The 20,540-nt window shown below is 45.5% G+C and overlaps 1 protein-coding gene across 1 annotated transcript in view; it reads right to left on the reverse strand.

Moving 5' to 3' along the window:
* PGM2 (phosphoglucomutase 2) overlaps positions 1 to 14,775 on the reverse strand; it is a 34,770-nt gene extending 19,995 nt beyond the window's left edge. Inside the window, exons 1-4 of the mRNA XM_054998421.1 lie at positions 14,671 to 14,775; positions 8,985 to 9,152; positions 8,036 to 8,142; positions 6,037 to 6,121 (exon numbers count right to left, since the gene is read on the reverse strand). Of these exons, the coding sequence (XP_054854396.1) occupies positions 6,037 to 6,121; positions 8,036 to 8,142; positions 8,985 to 9,152; positions 14,671 to 14,742 (432 nt within the window). The 5' untranslated portion in view covers positions 14,743 to 14,775. The remainder of the gene's footprint in view (positions 1 to 6,036; positions 6,122 to 8,035; positions 8,143 to 8,984; positions 9,153 to 14,670) is intronic.
* Between the last annotated feature and the right edge of the window lie 5,765 nt (positions 14,776 to 20,540).

Raw genomic sequence — 20,540 nt, forward strand, 5'->3', positions numbered from 1 at the left:
GTTGTTTGAAGTTGGTGGTTGGCAAATTTTACAGTTGTTGTTTGGACTTTGGAGTTGGTGTTTCTTGTTGGTATTGGTGTTTTAAAGTTACCATTTGTTGTTTACTGCTGTTGTTTTGTTGGTTGAGGGTGGTGGGTTATAGCAGTTGTTTAGCAGTCATTCAGTAAAAATAGCAGTGTTTGGGTAGCATTACTCTGGGTTTCCAAAAACTGCTTAGTTTTAGTTTTTATAAGGTAGGCTACTTGTAGGCTTTTGTCAATCTTTTTGCCCTCTGAACTAAATTGTTAGGGAACCAAGGGTAGTTTCCCCCATAACAGGCTTTGTAGGAACGAAATTAGTTAGAGGTAGGTTCTGCTCAAATTACATATATTCATATAAATAGGCTGACCATTAGTACTCCCTTAACAAGGGTTTCCCTGCCCCCTTTGGCACCCTTGGAGCCAGGCCGGGCATGTTTTTTGTAATAGCCTTCCCTTTATATTGGGGTTTAGGGCCAGCTTGATTCCTGAAGAGCAATTCAGCTGTTTGGTGGTGCAGGTTTAGGTTCACAAAAATAGATAGGGCTGTTTAAAAAGATATTTAAGTGATCATCTCCAGGAACAGAGCCACAAAAACAAAGATCTCGAACAGGTAGATAGGTTTTTAAAATAAAGCTTTTGGCTAGGTGCTTGGGGGGGGATGTTTTAAAACCTTAAGAGCTAGTTAGTGTAGGTTCAAGGAGAGGTTCAGAATGAGTGACAGGAAAGCTGAGAGGGGCCCCAGGGGAAAGGCTAGGACTAAGACTAAAGGGGTAGAGGGGAGGGGGAGTGCGGTGGCTATCCCCCCATCAGAGTGGAGGAGGCCCTCCCCTGCGCTGCTGCCGTTCACCAGCCTGGCTTCTGGTGACAGCAAGAGGGTTCACAAGGCCCTCTTTCCTGAGGCAGCTGCTGGAGGGCCACCCCCAACCCAGCTGTTTGAGGCAGGAGCTGGCACAGGGTGGGTTCCTGCTGCTGAGGCTCCCCCTTCTCCAGCTTTTGAGACCCAACAACTGGAAGAGGGGCAGCATGTGGTGTCTCCTGGGATTGAAGTGGGGCACGTGACTTTTCCATCCTTCATGCTCACCCTGCTCTGATAACTGTGAATAGAGGCCCCAGAAATGTTGACTGCCACTGGAATGGGAAGACAAGGAGAGACAGGTTAGGTTAGGTAAACTCTAAATGACAGAAGGACATGGAAACCCAGAGAAGCAGTCCCAAACTAAGCTATACATGCTGTTATTGTTTATTGTTGTTAAATGTTTTGAAAATGCTGTTGTTAAATGTTGTTTAATAAGAAATGTTGTTAAATTCTGTTATTGCTGTTAAATATTATCAAGGCTGTTAACTGTTGTTATTGAAGGTGTGGGTGGAGTGGGGAGGAATGGTGTGCGCTAGCTGATAATGAAGGCTAGATCCCAACAGTGCCTCACAGGCAGTGTTTAGCCTGAAGCTGGCGTCGGGGGGGGGGGGCGGGGGGGGGATCCTCTGCAACTGTGCTCCACGAATGCCATTGTGTTGTGCTTGTGGCTGGTATTGTCTGGTTCTACTCTGTGGTGTTTCCCCACTGGCTGAACTGAGAGCCTGGCTGCAGGAAATGACAATGGTTCTGCTGGACTAAGATGCAAAAGCATCCCCCCCCACCCGGTTCAGTTTGGTCTAGGTGGAATGGATGTGATGTGAGACTATGGTGAAGTTCCCTTTGAACTGTTGGGGATGGATGTAATAAGTGTTGCACTAATGCTGTTGTATACTGTAACCCTTCCCCTCAGCCCGCTTGTGGGCAGTGTGGGCAAGAAATTCACGAAATAAAATTTCAAGAATTATTTTTGGTGTGTGATTCTCTGGTGTGATGTTAGGTTTTGTTTCTAAGTGGGACCGTACATTGTGGTTTGATTGTGCCATTAATGTTGTAACCCCCCTCAGGCCACTTGTGGGCAGGGTGGGCAATAAATCCAAGAAATAAAATTTGCAAGAATTATTTTTGGTGTGTGATTCTCTGGTGTGATGGGACTGTATGTTGTGATTTGATTGTGCCATTGATGCTGTAACCCCCTTCAGCCTGTTTATGAGCAGGGCGAGTAAGAAATCCAAGAAATAAAAATTAAAAAAAAATATTTTTGGTGTTTGCGTGATTTTCTGGTGTGATGGTAGGGGTTGTTTTAACCTAGGACTGTAAGTTGAGATTTAATAGTGATGGTGTGCATTGTGATGTTTAATTCTGTTTTTAAGAAATAATTTTTTTTAATTAATTTTTTGACTGTGAGATTCTCTGGGGCAAAAATAGGGAAGAATGGAGACTGGCTGGCCAGCCAGCTCTGGGAATGATAAGAGGATTTTGGGGAATGTGTCTTAGCTTCTGCCTTGCTTTCCCAGGGATGAGCTTGCATCAGGGGTGCGTGCCTGTGCTGTGTGGCACCCACCCTGTGCATGACTACCCCTGGGAAGACTAATTTAAAAAGCTCTCGTCATAAGGAAGAATGGAGAGTCGCTGGCCAGCCAGCTCTGGGGGTGAGGGAGGATTTGGGTGTGTGTGTGTGTGTTTGCTTCTTTTGGGCTGTTGTGGGGTGGATTGTGAGTGGGACTGTGGCTGTGGCCATTGGCAGCCACAATCCATGTGTTTCTGCTGTGTGGGATGGAAACCACCTTTGAGAGACCATAAAATGGCGCCCCAAAGTGCAGTCTCCCAGAAACTTGGAGGAGCTTGGGAGGAGAGGAAGGAGCAGGTCCCCTGAAAATTGGGAGCATTTTGCTTGCAAAATGCCACCCCAAGCCACCTAGAAAGCACCCGTTTTTCCCCATAGGGAAAAATGGAGAGTGGAGGAGGATGGGGTACCTTTTGGGGGGGGGCATAACATGGCCCCCCCGAAGTCCAATCATTCTGAAACGTGGGGGGTCATTAGAGGAGAGTTAGGAGAAGGTCCCCCACCAACTTTGGTATGCTTAGGAAAGGAAATGCCCCCCCAGGCTCCCAGAAAGCTCAGGAGCATGTTCCCCATTGAAAATAATGGCCGAATCTTTCCTAATCATACCCGAAGCGACCTGAAGCACGATTTCCAAAGCGGCTTGCCACTTCAGAAAACACTTGATTCCAAATCTTTTCGCCGATTCGGATAAACCAAATCGGGAAAACTGAATCATTTGGGCTCTGCACACCCCTACTATAAACAAATAACCAACACTTGTAGGGAGGGTGTTAGAAAAGCTAAAGCTCAGTATGAGCTTAGGCTAGCAAGAGATGGTAAAAACAACAAATATGGGTTCTTTATTAATGTAAGAAAAAGAGCAAGGACATGGTACGTCCATTGCAGGAACAAGAAAATGAAATTGTAACGTGATGAAGAGAGGGCAAAACTGCTCAATTCCTACTTTCCTCAGTTTTCTCCTGTGAGGGAAATGGTACTCAACATGGCAATAACAGAACACATGAGGAGGGAAGACACTTACAGCCTAGGATCAGCATAGGGGTAGTACATAAACCCCTAGTTTCATTAAATGAAGCTAATCCTCAGGGCCAGATGAATTGCATCCAAGGGTACTAAAAGAACTCGCAGATGTAATTTCTAAGCCTCTGTCCATTATTTTTGAGAATTCTTGGAGAACAGGGGAGGTACCAGAAAATTGGAGGTGGGCAAATGTCGTCCCCATCTTCGAGAAAGGGGAAAAGGAGGATCTGGGTAACTACTGACCTGTCAGCTTGACATCTATACCTGGAAAAGTCTTGGAATAAATCATCAGTCAGTTCTTGAGCATTTAAAAAGGATGGCTGTGATTAGCAAAAGCCAACATAGGTTTCTGAAGAACAAGTCATGTCAGACTAACCTATCTCCTTTTTGAGAGTTATTACTTTGTTGGACCAGGGGAATGCTGTCAACATCATTTATCTCAATTTCAGTAAGGATTTTGATAAGCTTCCATATAATATCCATGTTGACAAGTTGGTAAAATGTGGTTAGGATCCTATTACTGTTAGGTCCAGAGGAGTTAGTCATGTTAGTCTGTAGTAGCAAAATAGTAAAGAGCACAGTAGCACCTTTAAGACTAACCAACTTTATTGTAGCATAAGCTTTTGAGAGCCACATAAGCTTGCATCTGACAAAGAGAGCTGTGGCCCTCGAAAGCTTATGCTACAATAAAGTTGGTTAGTCTTAAAGGTACTACTGGGCTCTTTACTATTTTATTACTGTTAGGGGGAATCTATAACTGGTTAACAGATCACACCTAAAGGGTGCTTGTTAATGATTCCTCATCCTCTTGGAGAAGGGTGACGTGCCTCAGGGGTCGGTCTTGGGACCTGTTCTGTTCAACATTTTTATAAATGATTTGGATGAAGGAATAGCAGGGATGCTTATTAAATTTGTAGATGATACTAAATTGAGAAGGGTAGCAAATACGGTAGAAGGCAGAGTCAGGATACAGGATAATCTTGACAAACTGAAAAAATGGGCTAAAACACATAAAATGAATTTCAAAAGTTATAAATGTAAAGTTCTGTATTTAGTTAGGAACAATCAAATGCATAATTATAGGACGGGGGAGACTTGTCTTGGCAGAAGTATGTGTAAAAAGGATCCAGGGATCTTAGTAGACTATACACTGAGCATGAGTCAGCAGTGTGATGTGGAAGCTAAAAAGGGAAATGTGATTTTGGGCTGTATCAATAGAACTGTAGTGTTCAGATCATGCAAAGTGCTGGTATTGCTTTACTCTGCTCTGGTTAGACCTCACCTAGAGTATTGTGTTCAGTTTTTGGCACCACAATTTAAAAAAGATATAGACAAGATGGAACATGTCCAGAGGAGGGCAACAAGATGGTGAGGGGTCTGGAGACCAAGTCCTGTGAGGAAAGGCTGAAGGAGCTGGGTATGTTTAGCCTGGAGAGGAGACGACTGAGAGGTGATATGATAACCACCTTGAAGTACTTGAAGGGCTGTCGTATAAAGGATAATGTGGAGTTGTTTTCCACTGCCCCAGAAAGTCGGAGCAGAAGCAATGGGTTGAAATTAAATCAAAGGAGTTTTCAGCTAAACATTAGGAAGAACTTCCTGACAGTGACAGCGGTCCCTCAGTGGAACAGGCTTCCTCAGGAGGTGGTGGGCTCTCCTTCTTTGGAGGTTTTTAAGCAGAGGCTAAATGGCCATCTGAAAGTAATGCTGATTCTGTGAACCTGGGCAGGTCATGAGAGGGAAGGGCAGGAGGGGTTACATCCGGGCTTAGTTTTTGTGGCCCCTTCTTAACACCCAGGGTAATGCCAATTATCACTTTGGAGCCAGGAAGCAATTTTCTGTAGGACAGCTTGGCCAGGGATCCTGGATATTTTTTTGCCATCTTCTGGGCATGGAGCAGGGGTCACTGGGGGTGTGAGGGGGGGGGGTAGTTGTGAATTTCCTGCATTGGGCAGGAGGGTGGACTAGATGACCCTGGAGGTCCCTTCCATCTCTACCATTCTGATTCTATGAATATGCCGTAACGTATGGTTGTATGGACCATATCACTACAGTCCTGGCCCATCTACACAGGCTCCCAATTTGTTTCCGGCCCAATTCAAAGTATTAACCTGTAAAGACCTGTACGGCTTGGCACCAGCATGCCTGAAGAACCAATCGCTCCCACATGAACCTACCTAACCCCTAAGTCGTTTTCCAGGCTTGTCCTTTGGGTGCTTCCGCCTCCTGAGATGAGGTGGGTGGCAACCTGAGAGGGCATTCCGGGCTATGGCAGCAAAACTATAAAATTCTCTCCCCAGGAAAATGTGCCTGCCCTCTTCTGTCATCACCTTCTGTCAGCATTTGAAGATTTTTCTGCTTTGTCTATCATCCCCTCAAGGATTCCTCCTTTCCGCCCTATGTTTTAATTACCATTTAATGTGTATTTTAGTTTTGGCTGTAATGTTTTATTTCAACTGTTAGCTGCCTTGGTGGCCCTGAGTGGGCAGAAACTTAGCATACAAATTTTGTAACCAAATTAGTAATTCTCTGCTACTACTGGCGAGGTATTACACCAGGAAAAAATACTGACTTACCACAAACGGGGTTGGCACTATACTGGAGAAAAGGTACACAGGGACTCCTTGAGTGACGAATGTTGTTGCTGCAAGCCTTGCAAATCTATTGATGAGAATTTTTGTTCAGATGTCACACGGCCATTCTCTCAGAAAACCCAGGCTAGCAGAACAGAAAGCATACTTGCAACTTAGTTGTTGTTTAGGGCCACTTCATACATTGCAGGAAAGCACACATTTTGTAATACAGAAATGGTACTGTAAGCATGTTTTCCACAACAGGCACATAGATGCAGCTGCTAACCTATGCAGCACTTCTCCCAGTCTTCACTGGCAGAAAACATACTTCCATTGCCTTCTGAGTTAGAAAATTCATGCTTTTTCTCCCACTGTGGGAGACTAACCTCCGTTTTAGCAACAGGCTGAACCTGGATTATTAACACAATCCAAATAGTGAAACTATTAAATCTATGAAGACTCTCTCAAAGTCAGCAGAGATGTTATCCCAGCCAACTATCCCATAGTTCATGCAATAAAGGCAGTACAACTTCAAAGCAGAGGAGACACAGAATATCAAGGGTCTTCTTCCACCACAAAAGTATGTGTGCGAGATTCCACCTATCCATGGTGGGCTAATGAGGCACATCCTCTGCACCCTACCGTGGCTGGATCCTGAATTACTCAAGTTTAGGTAGGCACCTTCTTTGCTCTTCCCCACGATCCACTGGGGGAAGAATGGCCTCCTGACTAGGAATGCTTCCCAGTGACCTGCTGCCTATCCTCCTGGGGCCTCAGGCCAGATGGCAAAGAGAGTTTCCCTGCACGCTGCTCCTCCTAGCTTTGCCTCCTTGCCTGGTACAGCCAAAGTCAGGAAGCTGAGGGGGTCCTCACTGGCTGCCTCCCCATCCCTTTTAGAACATGAGTGGCAAGCTGCACGTGCACTCCAGACATTCCCGACCCCCCCCCCATGACATTCTCTGCTCTTGTGGGTCAGGCGTGGAAATCAAAGGCCGCATGCTGCCACCTGATGCCGTTGCTTGGCAATGCCTGCTGCAGATACTGGGTGCCAACGTGAGCCGGAGGGAGTTAGGCTAACATCCGGCATGCCTTTGGTCAGGTGATGGCCCCAGCAAAAATGAGACATCCACGCGTGTATAAGTTTTCACCCCCGATCCATCAGAGAAGGGCTCTGTGTCCTACCTTGAATGGATCCTGACTGGCACAAGAGGAAGCACACTCTTTCTTTTGTGCCGTTGCCACCAACCACCTGGGATCCATGTAAGGCAAGGTGCAGAGGGCTGCTTAGGAGTGTTCGACGGCTTGAGTGGGCCCTGCTAGAGGGCACGTCTGCCTAAGCAAGAATACCCGTATCTGCCTTCTTCTTTCTTCCCGCATGTATTCTGGACATAAAATTACCCACTGCATATTTGTTAGTCTCAACATGAAAAATGGCAGGCACCTGTCTTTCCTAGCACCCTACCTTGCCAATAGGTTAATCCTCCCTTACCCCCACCCCCACCCCCCATCCCAATGTTCCACCCATGGCTGTTTTTCAAACAAAATTAAAAACATGCTGATATCTGGCCACAGTTCTTTTGCATCTCATTTAGTTGGCACTAAGATCAAAGAAAGACATAGAAATATTAACCTGTACATTATATTGTCGAACCAGTACATTGTCTTTTTCCGTATCTCTAATTTCTGTTATGGGCCTTAATTTAACTTTTCTTCATTCTTGACGGATCAGTGTGTAAAGGACTTCTTCTGCCACATGCTCACAAACTTTTAAGTCCACTAAAATAGAACAGCAGGTGGGGAGGCCAAAAAGGAGAGATGCCCCTAGGCCAGACTGAAGCTGTCCTGTGTTCCAACACGATTCAGTTCATCAGCGGGGGGGGGGGGGGGGCAAAAGCTGCTGCTTTAACTAAACATCTGGAAGGGGGATGGGCTTGTCCTGTCCACTCATCACTATGTTTTCCCTGCAGTAAAACAAGCGCGTAGCGAGGGTGGTTAAGTATACCTTTTGCTGCTCCCTCCACTTGAAGGATGGGCCCGAGCATCAAAGCCAATTACAACTCCTTTTTTCTTTAGATCACCGCAGCTCTTTTCAAGGTACCTACAAAATCCCTAGAAATTAAGGCATCAGTCTTATTAGTTGTGTGAAGTTATCAAAATATTTTGGTACATCTTCCTTGGAAGAAGGGAAACCCTGACTGCAACGGGAGGAGGTGTCCACCTGTTCAAATACTTACCCCAAGCTGCCCCCACCTTCCTATTTACCACCTTTCAATTTTTTCTGAAAAGGAACATTATGAATATGAAAAAGAAGAGATCAACGATCACGAAAGCAATTCTAAGGAAGGCTGACAAAAGGTTATGGAAATATTTTTCATTTTAAGTCTCAATCTTTCCGAAATGGAAACATACATTATATAATTTGATTAGTATAGTTAGCATAATTTGGTGCACTGTAGAATAGTATTACCAGAATCGAAATGTGCAGATCATGGAGTGTTCTATGCTACTGGTTTAGAAGCAGGAGGGGTACAGCAGCAAATATTGCTGAATACTTTATAGTAATATTTTTAGTGTTTGGTTTAACAGCGAGACATAGTGGAAGAGAGAGGCAATGTCTCTGAGAATGGTTGTTGTGGGCTTGAACACGATATTCAAATGCTGTATGGTGATTGTGCTCTAGATAATCTGTGTAAAGGGCATCCTAATCTTCCCTTAGTGTAATGGGTATTTCTGTTCTTATTTTTTTGGGAGCCCCTTTGTTGCTTAGAAAATTTAAAAAAGAAAGCATATAAAATACTTTTTAAACTTCAAATCACGTATCCAATCATACTTCTACTGCAGTAATTTTTAAGACGGCTGCCCAGCAACCTGAGCCCAATACTTGCACACACATTGTCTGGAAAGCCCCTCCCTTTAAGGACTAGAGCGGGCGTGTCCGTTCAGCAGGGTACCTGCGTGGTCTGGATGACAGTCAAGTCGTTCATCTGAGACGTTCCTGCTCCCATGGCAGCTCTGAGTCCTGCAGTCCCAAATTCCATCCGTGAACCAAAACATTTCTGGAGTTCTTCCGTGTTTCCTTCTGCAACCATCTGCTTCACTATTTCAATTGTTTTGGGATTCTAGAAAACATTTTGTTTTTTATATCAGTACAGTACTTAATACGTTTTTTATTCAGAGGCCTCGTATTCCTTATTATTTGTTTTAGAGAAGCACTGTTCATAAACTTCCCTTGAAGTTTATCAGGCGTTCCTAATCACGAACATCAGAACTAGAGGGCAAGTTTCCCTGATGGGCAATTCATTCCCTTACCACTACCCGTCTTCATCTAGGTGTGTTCCTCTCTCAGAAGTGGGAGGCTAAAGGTGGATGGGTGAGCAAGCCTGAGGGGAGGATGGAACCCCCGTCCCCCCCGCCCCGCAATGAGGGTCCCCGTGTGTTGTACCTAAGTTTGTGTCATCACTTCTTCTCATGCCTTTGTGGCAAGGAAGATGGTGCAGCTCAACTTTTTCTGTACCATGAAAGCAAGTACTACTGTTAGAAGCCCCTTGCCGTATGGGAAGAGTTGGCTTCTCTACGTACCAAGGTCACCCCTCCCAGAAAAAGGGGCAAGATGCTGTGGGGAGGAAGCAGAGCAGGACTTCTGGCATTACCTCTGCAGCTTTCTGGCGGTAGGTAGAAATTGTATATGGCCATTGACCTTTACAAGTTACAACCAAAAAGTTAAAATTCTGGGGTTACAGACATTTTTAAAATTTCTCAGTTCAAAATAAGATCCAAAATTTACCACTCAGTTCTGTTAAGCGCTTTCTTGGAAACCATACTTGCTCTAATTTTCCTGGCAGCCAGGGCAAAAAGTTCCATCTTATAGGAAACAGAGGAATCCATACCGGATAGCATATAAGCTAATTTAGCAGAATCGGAGAGAAAGTGTAAAGTAATTAGGATCCTAGCCAGGAATTTATTCCTGGGTTCTGAATATAAAGGGCAGGCCAAAACATAATGGAGAAGGCCTTCTACTGAACTGCCACATAGACAGATGCGTTGTTCCTTTGTTTTTTCGGCATATTGTCCAGTTAATAACTCAGTTGGCATTGTTTGAAAGTACAATGAAGTCTGAGATGATGTGCTGTTATGTCAACCAAGTAAGGGACTCTAAGATGGTCTTTTTAAATGAATTTTACCACTGGGCAAACTTCGACTGGGCAGCTAACAAATTGTCAGTTAAGCTGTCCCCTTTGTATACCCATTCCCGCAAGTCAGAATTATTCCCTGAACGCTGAAGCAAATCACCTGGGATGATGAGCTTTCTGGTGTTACCTTCAGGAAACAGGGGGAATGCATCATAACAGCTCCGATATTGCAAAAGTAATAGAAAAATAGGAAACAGTAAAGCAAAGCAACGCCTTTTGAAACCAAGAGCTGAAGACAAAGTGCTATAAATTGTGTTTCAGCATGACGGCCAAACCAACAGCTGCCTGTACACACGCCCCTTGTCTGTGGTGGCCCCCACCTTATAGAACGGCCTGCCTGAAGAGGTCAGGAAAGCTCCCCCTCTTCTGCCTTTCTGCAAACTATGCAAAACTGAATTATTCAAGAGGGCTTTTCACTCCGATAGGAGGGCTCTACTGTAAGGAAGCACTCTTTCAGATGCACCAATAAAAGGGATAGGGACTATAGACTTTACTACCATGTACTGTCTGTTGCTGTAAGTATGATCCTACTGAGTAGTTTCTATGTTGTTTAGTATGTCAGCCTTCCTTAGAATTATTAATGCTCTGGTTCAGCATTTCTTCAACTCTGTATTGGATTTCTACAGCTTTTAAATCTTTGCAAAATTGCATTTATATACCCTATTACATTGTTTATTGAACTGCCTTTGAAACTGACTGTACTGACTCACACCTTGAGACTCAGTGAGAAAGGTGGACTCTAAGTAACATAAATTTAAAAATACAATAAAGGATAGTATTTGAAGAAACACTCAAACCTTTAAGAGCTCTATAGGTCAAAAAACAGGACTCATAACATGGTTTCTGTAAAATGGATTGCCCAGTGCAGGATTAACAATCAGCTGACCAGTAAAAGTGGTCCAGTTCCCTTCTATTTCTGTGGGGTTTGCACTAAAGAGAATCCTCAAGTTACAATAAAAAGTGGAGAAAGAACATACATCACAAGAATTTAGTTTCCTATTCCCTTTTTCAAAGAAGAGTTCAGACAAAGTGTGCTTTATTCATGCCTATATTAAATAAAACAATTGGATACTTTTTCATCATGAGAGTTTCATAAAGGCACAATGATGCATATTGACAAAATTATGCCTGGAGCACCATCCATGCTACTCCTGTTAAAGGAATATTTACTATGCATGTTCTTCGTGTTTTCTGTGTAATGGCTGAAACTAGGATTAACTTTTCCTTATTGGGTCTAAGTGGAACAGGAATATACCATTGATGATGATGATGATGATGATGATGATGATAGCACGTAATGCTGTAGAGCAAAATTTCTCAACATGGTACCCATGGACATCACAGCACCTGCCAATATTTCTTCTGGCACTTTTCAGAAAGCGGGGCTTGCTATTGGGCAAGGCAGGGCTTGCTAATGGCTGCCCTTATTCAACTGTAAGGGTTCTGCACAGCTGCAATAGCAGCCAGTCACTGGGGCATCAGGACTGGGAAGCACCTGGGCTTCCCTTAGTCGGTATGCGATTCCGTTCCCCCTTCAGTCTTTCCTTCCTTTCCTTCGTTCCCTTTTTTCTTCCTCCTTTTCTCCCCACGAAGCTTTCTTTAGTTTTGCTTTTAGTCTCCCTTTCCTTTCTCCCTCCCTCTTGTGCATTCCATGGCTTCTCTTTCTTATTCTTCCCCTTTCTCTTTCCCTCCCTCCTCCCCCACTTAGCCTTTCATTTCTTTTGCAAAGTGAGGAGGGTGGCATTGTATTTGGCTACCCCTTCCGTGGCAGCCGCTCGGAGCTTGGCTCTCTCCCCTGCAGCAGCCGCCTGAGGTGGCGGCGCTCACTGCCCTCTCAGAACCCCCCAAGGGGCCTGTAGGCGCAAAAAGGACCCCCGAGTTAGTGCGTGTCTGGAGTGTATCATTAATTCTAAGACAGAAAGGTCAGCATTATCTACATGCCAAAAATTAAGGATGGGAGGAGTTGACGTGGAAACATAGTTGAAGGAAGTTTAAAATCCACGGTAGTGCCTTCTGGTCAGGGGCAGCTCTAGACTTTGTAGCTGCCACGACAGCCACTAAGTTTCTGTGGCCTTACATCATATGTTTAACTTCATGATTTTGCTGAACATGGTAATGATGATCTATGGGTTATGTCATGACTAAAGCATTATTCTAATGAGGTGGCTCAGACATACAAAAGTTCATTTCCTCCACAGCATGTAGAACCTCTTTAGATGGTCAGCCCCTGGGTCCAGATTGTTTCTTGACAGATGGTCAGAGAATTTCTGCACAACACAGTTGCTGGGTAGTTGTGGACTATGGAAACAACCCAGGTAACTGATATCGTTGCTCCCAAGCACCCCGTCAGCAGCAAGAGCCCCATTAGCTGGTCTTCTTGGGTGCTTTGGGAGATAAAGAGCCTTTCAAGTGCTAAAACAGCTCCCCACAACTATTTCAGCACTTGAAAAGGTGCAGCAGGGATAAGAATGCATGGTGCTGCAATGCCACAGGGCTGGTCAAGATTGGGCCCTCGTGGCAATTTTAAATGGCTAAATTCTCCTCAAAAATGGCACCTGTAATGTCTAGTTTGGCTCTGAAACTTATATTTATTTATTTATTTATTTGATTTATGACATTTATATTCCGCCTTTCTCACTGAGACTCAATGCGGATTACACAGTGTGCGATTAGTACAATCAAGGACAAGGGCAGAACATTTCCATAAACACAAGTATCATTTTGTTAAACAAGTTCTCCCTCAACTAACACTATGGAGACGCAAACCCTTATCTGCACACAGTTACTGGTTTAGCCTGCCAACACACAAGGCTGAGCCAGGGCCCCCCCGCCCCCCCCCCGCAAGTTCCCCCCTCTGAAGGTTCATGCCCTGCCGGATCTAAGCGGTCCCTCTCTCACCCCCCTCCCATCGGGCTGCCAATCATTATGAGACTGGAACGGGTTCAGCTTGTGGGACAGTATTTACTCAGGTGGTTCTACACTGACCACCCAGAGACTGAAATATCCAGATCTGTAAAAGTTTGCCAAGCTGGGTCCTTGTTTGGTAATAGCAAATATAACTATTGAACTTATCAGGAGAGTGATCGGAACTTTACCTCAGGTTTTGTAACCACAGCTGTTTCTTAAGCCAGTTACTCAAGAGTATCACCAATGACATCACTGTATCTAATAGGAAAGTGTCTGACCTCCCTTCTAATAGCGAACGCATCCCCCAATTACAGTAGGGGTTTCTATTTGCTTGGGGGGCTCTCCAGGTATGCAGAAAAATATGACTGTAAATCTAAACAGTTCTGACAAAGACTGAAGACACTCTTGGAGGCATGTAATAACGAAAGGCACTGTCAGTTCAAGGGGGGAAAGTTGGGAGATTTGAGAATCCCAGGAGGGGAAACTGCGGAGGATGGGTGAGGATTTCCAATTATTGTTTCCACTCTAGTGACTCTTTGCAGGCTCCCAGTTTGCAAACAGACCCTTTCATAAGTAATTGGTTTGATAATTACTTCACAGATTATATTGGATAGAGTTGGCATCTTCTAAGAACATGAAGTACTCTGTACAAATCAGGGTTACCCAGATTTAGATTGGGATTGCTCAATTAATATTGCATTCCAAACCTCATAGCACAAGAATTGTCTTGCACATAAGATCACATAAACAACATCCCAATTGCCTAGAAAACGAATGGTAATTCATTATCAAAGCAGACAAGAATTTTAAGGTTAAAAAATAGTAGTAGTCAAGCTGGTCGATAGCAAGATCTGAAAACAAAAGCCGTGTAATAATTTATTGAGATCAACAAAAAAACACAACAGTGTGCAAGCTTTTGAGTTCTCCGGAACCCTCCACAAGGTGGAATGACGGGTTACATGTACCCGGGCAGGGGAGATGTCTTAGGCTGATCTATAGTCTGCTAACAGAAACCTCTGGGCCCACTTCTTAGGCCCAGAGGGCTTTGTTAGCAGAAGACAGAGAAGCACCATGACTGAAGGCCTGGGCCCAGCGGGGCCCGATCGTGACACGCGGCCTGGATGCTCCTGAACCAGGTCAAGGCGAGGCGGGGGACGCAACCCAATGGGGGGGCGGGGGGGGGGGTGAAACGGGTCCTGTTCTCAGCGACTGCAGCGGGGAGGCGCTTCACGCAACTGTTTGTTCCCCAAAGCTGGGCGGGGGGTTTTGCTTCCCCAATTCAGTTTCGTGGAAGCAGAGCCCAAGGCCAGCAGATCTAAGGCGGGAGAAACGGGAAGGGCGGCAGCGGCTGCGGCACAATGCAGGGCGACGACACATCGCAGCCCGCCTGGGACGCGGCGACGCTCCCGCAGAGGCTCCGGGGCAGCTCCCGCGCCCCCTCCCCTGCCCATGGGCCACTTTGCATCACGCGGGAGCCGCTGGCAGCAACGAGCCCCGGGGAGCCCCGGGCCGAGCAGGAGGCGCGCGGAGGAGCGCTCACCTTGTCCCGGCGCAGCCACTCCGCCGCCGCCGCCGCCAGCCGGGCCCCTTCCGCCGCCGCCGCCGCTGCCATCGCGCCGAGCCGAGCCTCTCCGGTCCCTCAGGCCGCCGAAGGGGACGTGGCGGCGGCGGCAGGGGGGGTGGTGGCTGGGATTGGCTGCCTCGGAATCCGCCTTCCTGAAGGAGGGGCGTCACCGGCGGAGCGGCGAATCAGGGGCCACGGTCCGCCCGCCGGCGCCGCGCGAGGCCCGCCCCAGGGCCCCGAAGGAACGCCTTCCCGGCCGGGGGGGGGGGGCTGCCAACTCTGGGCCGGGACATTCCAGGAGATTTGGGGGCGGAAGGGCCGCGGGGCCCCCGCAGGAGCCGCGCGGTGCGGGCTGGAGATGCGTCGCCGTTCGGGGGCCCCTGTGGAGCAGCCCGGGCCCCGCCCTGCCTTTCGCCTCGCGGCGCGGCGCTGCTGGCGCCCGGTGCGCGCGCGGATCCTCTGCCTGCTCCGGCGGGCGCCGTCCTGCGGCACGAGCACGGCCGCTGGAGCGCGCTGCGCGTGGCCCTCCGTGCAGTGCCGCCTGATTTCGCCGCGCGCGGGGGCGCGGTGCTGCGCCCGGACTCTTGGCGGGCCTTTGCCCAGCCGGGCCCTTCGCCCCCTGGCGGAAGCAGAACCCCTGGGGGGCCTCCCCCCTCCCCCTCCTCCTCGTGCTCCGGCGGCAGGGGAGGGGGAGGCCGCCCCCGTTCGGCGGGCGCCGTGTGCCCCTCTCCCTCCCCCCTCCCGCTCAGTGTTTGCCGCGGGGAGGCCCCAGCGGGGAGGCCCCCCCCCCCCGTTCCCGACCGCGTGTTCACAGATGAGGGCGCCTAAAACGTGGCCGGGCTTCTGATGCGGCCTGGCGACGCTGGGAGGAGGCGGGGCAGTTGTGCGCCTGGCCATGCTGGGGATGCCCGAGTGTGCTCCGCCTTCCTCTCGGATACGCTCTCTGACTTCCCCTGGTTGGACTGGAACCCAGTTGGGAAGCGCGCCCGTCCACGCAGACACGTGTTTTGACCAACATGGTGACAATTGGACAGGCTCGGGGAGAGGCCGTGCTGACCTTTCGGTTTTAAACATAAAGGGATATTTCAATTGACCCTTGTATGATATCTTACTTTGGAAATGTATTGTACCAATATATTGATCTGATCGTGTACACAGTTACGGTATATTGTACCGGTAGTGTTTTTATCCTCATTGCATGTGCTGCTTTAGTTTTGGTACTTTATAGTTATGAAGAAATTCATTTATGGTCCATGATCCTCTCTGTTTGAAATACATGCTCACTGGGGGTGAGGTAAAGAGATATTTTTCTTGCTGTTTGTATTCGGTGACGATGTCAGCCTAGCTATGATTTCAGGAGCTGGAAACCTCAAGGCCGGGAGGGAGGCGGCTGGACCGTGATGCCTGGCCACCTCTCTACAGGGTTTCATACATGTTTGAGTTGGCACATGATCATTTCTCCCCACCGGCTCTTCCCATCCCATAACTTGCTGCAGTTGCAAAATTCTGAACAAAAAATGGTCAATTCTGGTTTTGTGTTCTCTGCAAAAGAGGAGAGATGCTTGTGCCACTTCACCCTTAAGCTTCATACAACAATAATACTTTAAGGACTATACATAATTTCCAATACTTTACTGTAGAGTCCATTTTGAACAGCAACAGTAACAATTTTGGATAGGACTGTTTTCTAGGGTTACCAATTCTGGAATGGGAAAATCTAATTTGGAGGTGGAGCCTGGGGAGGAAGGGACCTCAACAGGGTGTAATGTCATAAGTTCCACCCTCCAAACCAAGCAAGGTTCACCAGGGGGCCTGATGGTTTAGACACCAGCTGCAGTTCTAGGATATCTCCAGGCCCCACCTTGAAGTTGGCAAGCCATTTGGTTTCTCATGCAGTATTCCAACCTGGAAAATAGTCTGAGAGATGTGTAGCATTTGAAGATGTGTTATTTCATGTCTCTTCTTTCTGAATAGCAGAATTAAATCACAACACAGAAGCCTCATGGTTCTGGAGTATGATGATAAGTTCATTCTGTGAATTTGTGCTGACTTTTAGAGGTATCTGTTGAAGGTGTTTGGAAGAGTATACCAAAGCGCAACTACATTTGGCTATGAACAATAATCTGCATATAGCCACTCTTTGTAATATGACACAATATTTAATTGGGGCACTGATACCTAGTCCGTTATTAAGTAGCAGGGAGTGGATGGACAAGGATATACACCAAAAGATAAAACAGAGTCAGCAAAGGTGCTGCATTGGCGGCAGGGAGGGGAGTATTAGCAGGTAGATTAATGTTTCTGTCTGACTTGCAGGACTTGGCTTCATTGGTGTGCCATTTAAGGAGGGCAAGGAGCATTCAGCCTTTTCGTGTTTCAGACCATATGTGGCCATGCCCCAGGAAAACCTGTTAGTCTGATTCTGTCAGGCTCCTCGGGATCCAGCCTTGATCCGGGAATTCCGTGACACTTAAGGCGCCCTCCCCTCAGTTTTACAAAATGAAGCGTACAACACAAACCAGTGCCTAACACCCCCGTGATTCTGGAAAGAGCTTTTGCTGCTCGACCTTCAGAGCTCATGGACCTTTTGCTGCTTACAAAAGAAAACTTCAGTCTGCAAAGGTTCTTTTGGCCTATACATTTACTCACTTTCACTAAAAGCACTTGGAGCAATAAGAGAGATGAGACAAGTCAGCTGATATGCCAACAGCTCTCCAGCATAACAACTGAGTCAAGTTGACTGGCTGTTCACAACTACACATTCTGAACTCTTCTAGGCACTTGTTTGTTAGTTTGTTTAAGTCTGGCCCTTCAAATAAGAACTGAAAGATAAGATTGACCTTATATCTGTTAATTACATGCCGTTATGTGTGCATCTATAAACCCAACTTGGCTTTCAGTCTGTTTAGTTGTCATGGTTTCTCCTATCAGAGCCTGGAGACTTAGTTTTGTGAAGATGGGTTTTGACCCTTTTGTGAGGATGGCTGGAAGGAGGTGAACCAAGAATGAAAGGAAGGGTGTTGAGTGGTTACCATAGGGAAGAAAGTACACTGAAAGACCAAAAAGATTAAAAGGGTAACATACTCTGTGTGTGTGTGTGTGTTTTGAGAATAGGGTTCCCAGGTCCCTGTACCCTGCTGGAAAGAGGGGGGATCCCGGACTCACTGGGAGTTGTCTTCCCATGCCCTTGAAGTATATGTGCACTTCTGCATGCTCTTGCACTTTGCACTGAGACAATTCAGCCCATTTGGGGGCCAATATGTTCTGCATGTGAGTTGAACAGCCTGGGAGATAATATACACTGAGGGACGTACATCCCTCTCGGCCCTACTTGCAAATGTGAAACATATGCAGAACATACCATAAGGAAAGCTGGATTAGATTTACATGAAGGTGAAGGGGAAATTTGTGGAAGGAACATTAACAATTTGAGATATGCAGATGACACCACGTTACTGGCAGAAAATAGTGAAGACTTGAAACTATTACCAATGGAGTTTAAGGGAGAGAGTACCAAAGCAGTACTAAACATCAAGGACACAAAAGTAATTACTATCAAGGATTTATACAATTTTAAGGTTGACATTGAAGAAACTGAAAATGTTAAATATTTTCTATTCCATGGCTCAATCATCAACCAAAAGGGAGACGTCAATCAAGAAATCAGAAGAAGATTGAGACTTGGAACAGCAGCCATGAAGGAACTAAGAAACATCTTTAAGGATAAGAATGTCTCTCTGGGAATCAAGATCAAGATAATCCAAACGATGGTATTCCCCATTACTATGTATGGATGTGAAAGCTCGGCAATGAAGAAAGCTGACAGGAAGAAAATTGATTCATTTGAAATGTGAAATCAAAAAGAGTCCAGTAGCACCTTTAAGACTAACCAATTTTATTGTAGCATAAGCTTTCGAGAATCAAGTTCTCTTCATCAGATGCCTGATCAGGCATCTGATGAAGAGAACTTGATTAAGCTTTCAAGCTTAATCAGGCATCTGATGAAGAGAACTTGATTAAGCTTTCAAGCTTAATCAGGCATCTGATGAAGAGAACTTGATTCTCGAAAGCTTATGCTACAATAAAATTGGTTAGTCTTAAAGGTGCTACTGGACTCTTTTTGATTTTGCTACTACAGACTAACACGGCTAACTCTGGATCTATGACCATTTGAAATGTGGTGTTGGAAGAGAGTTTTACCAGTTTGAAAATTTTTAAAAGAATAATGTTGTAATGGGAAGAGAGAAGGGATCTTACCACTTAGGGGGAATGTAACTATAATCTAAGCAAATATAATATTTAAGGGAATTTTACATTGAACATATGGGACAACAAAAATGGTTAAACAGATATATTAATGAAGTATACAGTGTGTAGTATATAGTATAAAACAATAAGGTAGCGTATCAGACATTATAATATATTATGTGGTTGGGTTATATTGGGTTGTGTGCTGTGCTACATTGGTGGCATAGCATACAATCTAAGTTTTGTGATATATACTATATTGATAGTATATTTGATGGAATATATATTTAAAAGAAGAGAAATAGAAAATGTCTAAAGTAAGAGACACTGAGAATCTGGCTATATATTATACCATACTGTTGTGTTATATTGTTATGATATATACTATATTGATAGTATGCTTGATAGAATTTATGTAAAAAAATAAGAATGTGCTTAGAGTAAGAGATATTATGATCTAGAGGCGGTAGGAAAATATAAATGAATCAGATTTAAGTAATAAGGGTTAAGGGTTGGAAAGCTGTTGGAAGTCAATAGGGAGGGGGGAGGAAAAGGGTGGGGGGATAGAGCAGGGGGAATAATGAGATTATATGTGTCAAACTTGGGGAAAATTTTTCTTTTGTTTATTCGCTCACCAATAAAATTTTATTTAAAAAATATTTTTAAAAAAGAGAGAGTTTTACAAATACCATGGATGGCCAAAGAAGACAAGATTCTAGATCAAATTAAGCCTGAATTCTCCCTATGCTAAAATAACAAAAATAAGGCTATTGTACTTTGGACACATGAGAAGACAAGACTCACTGGAAAAGATAAGAATCCCAGCAGAAGTCGAAGGTAGTAGGAAAAGAAGGTGACCCAGAATGAGATGGCTTGACTCCATAAAGGAAGCCACAGCCTTCAGTTTGTAAATTCTGAGCAAGGCTGTCAATGGTAGCACATTTTGGCGATCGTTCATAGGGACGCCATAAGTTGGAAGTGACTTGATGACGCACAGCAAACACATACCTTGAGCCACATTGAAAGGCAGAGTGGAGATGTTTTAATAAACAAATAACAGGATCATCTAATTTACTTTTAATCTGCCCCCCAGTTAGTATCCCTAATTACTCTCTCATTAGAAGTTGCACTCTTTTTCCTATTTTTTATTCAGTGTTCTTCATTGTATGTAGATAGACATGGCAGTGAACACTGACCTCTTCATACTCGTCACCACATTTAATGTGACAAGCTAGAATGTCTGAATGACCTATGAGATTAGTTTGTTCTTCAATTGTTTTTATCTTTCCTTATTCCAGTTGTCAAAAAGTAATCTTGTAAGAAAAGGCACCCCCTGCTTGCACAGAATGAACACCTGCTCTCGTCTTATACCCTCCTGAGCTGCTTGGAGGAAGGGCAAGGAAAATGTGCTAGAGGAAATCATAGCACCCCAAACCTACATGCATTTACTCAGTCTTATTGATTCCGAAGCAAATCAGGGCAGCCCCACAAGAAGGCACTTGGGGGGGGGGAATTCTAAGATCTGTGAGTGGATAATACGGGACGTGCTGGGGAGTCTTTCGTCTGTAAACATGTTCTGGGATTCACAGATGATCCTT

This window comes from Eublepharis macularius, chromosome 14 (genome assembly GCF_028583425.1).
Source record: "Eublepharis macularius isolate TG4126 chromosome 14, MPM_Emac_v1.0, whole genome shotgun sequence".
Taxonomy (NCBI): Eukaryota; Metazoa; Chordata; class Lepidosauria; order Squamata; family Eublepharidae; genus Eublepharis; species Eublepharis macularius.